The sequence below is a fragment of the Neomonachus schauinslandi genome, chromosome 13 (genome assembly GCF_002201575.2).
Source record: "Neomonachus schauinslandi chromosome 13, ASM220157v2, whole genome shotgun sequence".
Taxonomy (NCBI): domain Eukaryota; kingdom Metazoa; phylum Chordata; class Mammalia; order Carnivora; family Phocidae; genus Neomonachus; species Neomonachus schauinslandi.
In genome coordinates, this window is record NC_058415.1 from 92,545,518 (window position 1) to 92,548,843 (window position 3,326).

At 66.7% G+C, this 3,326-nt stretch overlaps 1 protein-coding gene across 3 annotated transcripts in view; it reads left to right on the forward strand.

Moving 5' to 3' along the window:
- The first annotated feature begins 657 nt into the window (after positions 1 to 657).
- Positions 658 to 3,326, forward strand: part of EGFL7 (EGF like domain multiple 7) — a 9,298-nt gene continuing 6,629 nt past the window's right edge. For 2 of the 3 annotated variants that reach the window (XM_021691011.1, XM_021691012.1), the window contains exon 1: positions 658 to 818. In XM_021691011.1, the coding sequence (XP_021546686.1) occupies positions 780 to 818 (39 nt within the window). In that variant the 5' untranslated portion in view covers positions 658 to 779. Of the gene's footprint in view, positions 819 to 2,338; positions 2,427 to 3,326 lie in introns of those variants that run through there. The other variant, XM_044920594.1, reaches the window with a different exon arrangement.

Below are 3,326 nucleotides of genomic sequence, written 5' to 3' on the forward strand. Positions count from 1 at the left end.
CCCCTGGGGCAGCCCCTTCCTGGAGAAGGCCTTAGTCTCTGGGCTGACGACCGCCCCTCCCTGTCTCCCCCTCCCCCCGAGCCACTCTGGGCCCCAGGGACACATGCAGCAGGCTGTTCTCTGACCACCAGCCTACCTTGCCCATCCCCAGGTCTCTTCTGGCTGGGTGCCCCCTCCCAGGGTGGGGGGTGCCTCCAGATTCCCACGCTGGGCATACATATCTGGGGGTGCAGGTGCCTGCCCTGGGGGAGAGTCCAGGGTCACAGAACAAATAGTCCCTCCTGTGGAGCTCCAGTAACATGGCCAAGGGGCCCAGCAGGTGGCTTCCCAGTGTGCCACGTCCTCCGTCACACGCTGAGACCAGCGGGTCCCAGGGTCGCCAGCCGGGCCTGTGCCTGGTCTCTGGCTGCTTTGGAGTTAGACTCTGAAATCCCAGGGGACCGCTCCCCCACCCCTGCCCACAGCTCGGCCAGGCCACCCCCTTGATGGCCCCCACCCGTCCCTGGGCCTCCTGTTTGTTCGCTGACAGCTCCCTGTTATCAGCGAGGAACACACACAGGAAGTCCGGCCGGGAAGGGCCCATCCCAATCCTGATTTACACGGGATGGAGCATAAAAAGCCGCCCTTCCTCGCCCCGGGAGGAGCCTCCCTGCCCTGAGCCGGCTGTCCCACACAGCCCAGCTGGAAGCTCCAGCGGTCAGGCCAGGCAAGCGGCCTCCGGAGGCACCTTGGGGCGGCCGGAGACGGGGAGGATCCACCTCTGGGCTGAGCAGGCCGCGATGGGGGCCGTGGCCAAGCCTGGGCCCGGGCCGTATCAGGTATGGCAGGGGTGGCCTTGGGGGGCAGGGAGCGGGCCGAGCAGGGCGGGCGCCCCCTTGGCTCCCACCGACCCTCGGACCACAGCACGTGTCGCCTGGGTGCGCCCGCTCTGCACCCTGCTTTCCGGGCACCATCTCGTTCTTCTCCCTAATGGTGCTGTTCCCACTGCATGGAGGACACTCGGGACCCTTGGCCAAGGGCACCCATTGCGGATGGCCCAGTCTAGACCGACTCTGGCCTGCCCGACAGGGACACTTAGCCCTGGGGGGCCCAGCAGCTACTGTGACCCCTGAGAGGAGAAGCCGGATGCGGCCTGTGGCCTTCCCCTCCACACACCCTCCTGGCCGTCTCTGCCATCCTGGAGGGGCCCCTAAGGTTGGCTCGGCTCTCCTCTCAGAGCCGGGGGTCCCAGGGCCATCCCCCAAGGGTGGGCAAGCACTCCCAATGTGGGTCTGGAGGGGAGGCAGAGGGGGCTTCATGCAGAGGAAGCCCAAAGCCAACTCTGCAGCCAGGATGAGCCGTGCTCCTTGGGCACACAGCACACGGGGCCAGGGGAGCCCCCCACTTCCTGCTGGGCTGGCTTCGGGGGCATGGGTGGGGTCCTCAGGCAGAGGGACAGCCCACCTTGGACCCTGGGAGAGCCCCTGGTCCCCCTCTCCCCCCCGCCCAGAGTGCCCGAGTCCCCACCCAAAGACCCCCCAGCCCACGTGGAGGCCTTTTCGGCTTCCGCCGCTCCTGTGTTGCCAGGGCCACAGCAGCGGTCTGTCTGGGGAGCCCCGTGGCTCAGATGAAGAAGCAGAACATGAGGCCTCAGCCCGGGGTTAGCAGCAGAGTGAGGACCAGAGACCCAGCTAGGCTGCAGGGCTCAGAGGGTCAGGGACAGGATGGGGGCAGGGGACTGGGTGAGGAAGGTCTCGCCTAGGACTGGCTCTTAACTTTCACTGCCTGGGTCTGAGTGAGGGCTGCCCCGCTCGGGTTTGGGGGCCAGGGGACCTGAAGTCCTTCAGTGGCAGGACCCTGCTCTCACGATCACAGGTGTCCCAGCCACAGCCACCCCAGCTGCCCTCAGACCATCTGCCGGGGACTTCCAGGGCCCTCTCATTCTGGGGGCTTCTGTCCAGCCATCTGGGTCCCCTCCCGTCCTTTAGCACCAAAGTGGGCCCTAGCCTGACAGCCCACAGCCATTGGCTCTGCAAGAAGCCCCCCCCTTCCCCCAAAAAGGACCCTTACCCAGCACCCTGGGCTTTGCAGACTTTCAGCGTCATGCCCAGCAGTCTGTCCATCCCCATCTCCTGGGACCCAAGCAGGTGTGTCTCTCCCTCGAGGCTGAGGGTGTGAGCCACAGGCAGAACACAGAAAGACCCATTTGGCTTCGGCCATCATGGGGGTGGAGGCCTGTTAGGCCACGCGCAGGCTGAGGCCCCACAGGGGCACGGAGTCTGGCCCCCTTCCCAGCCCCTGGACATCAGGGTGACCAAGGTGGTGAGCTAACCCACACTACATCTCTGACCTGCAGACTCTGGCACAAGAGAAGTGCAGGGAGCCCCCGCCAGCCAGAAGAGCAGCGGCCACCGCTGTCCAGGGGATGACAGAGCCCCCTTCTCCAGGTGAGCCCCACAGCAAGCTTCAGATGCTCTGGGCACGAGCAGGGCATCCGGCTGGGCCTGGGAACGTTCTACACACACATGCACTTAGGTGACCGGGGCCCAGGCTCCGCTGAGGGGGGCAGGCCCCGCACCTCGCACATGATGAGGGCCGTGATAATCATGGTGTGGACGTGACCGAAATAATACTAGAGGCCCCGGGTGGGGCGTGCCTGCACCTGGTTCCCGCCACCTCCCTTGGTGGGCACTGCTGCCATGAGGGACTGCTTTAGCCCTGGTGACAAATGCAGAAATGGAGCCCAGGAGTCCCCGGTGGTGGCCACAGGGCTAGAGGGACTCCCTGGGGGCCTACGGGACACCCAGGGGTGGTCCTGACTGTCCTGAGCGAAGGGGGGTGCCCAGTGGGAGTCCCGCAGAGCCCCTAAGCGGGCACACTGGTTGGGAGGTCGCACCTAGGATCCAGCCAGGCTCTGCCATGTCACAGCTCTGTGTGATCTCGTGTAAATACGGGGTGCCCGAGCCTTGGGGGTCACTATGTTCACCCTACGGTGACTGCAAGGTAGTGGTCAGCTAGAGCCCCCCTGGTGCCTAGTGAGCTGGCCACCCCGTGGTGATGGCCATCCGCAGGGTTTGGTGCTCAGCCTGGGAGGTCGAGAACCCGCCCCCCCTTCCCCCCGGCGAGAGCGGGCTCCCCACGCGGCCTCCGGGCACCTGACCCGCGTCCCAGTCCTGCGTCCCCTGCGTCCTGCTGCGGGGCCTCGGAGCGGGCTCGGGAGGGGCGGCGCGCTCAGGCGGGCGCGCGTCTGGAGTCCTGGGCTCCGGCTGACTCACTGCCCTGCCCGCGGGGCGCCGTCCGCCGCGGGCCTCAGTATCCCCGTCTGCGCAATGGGGGCAGGCGGGGGG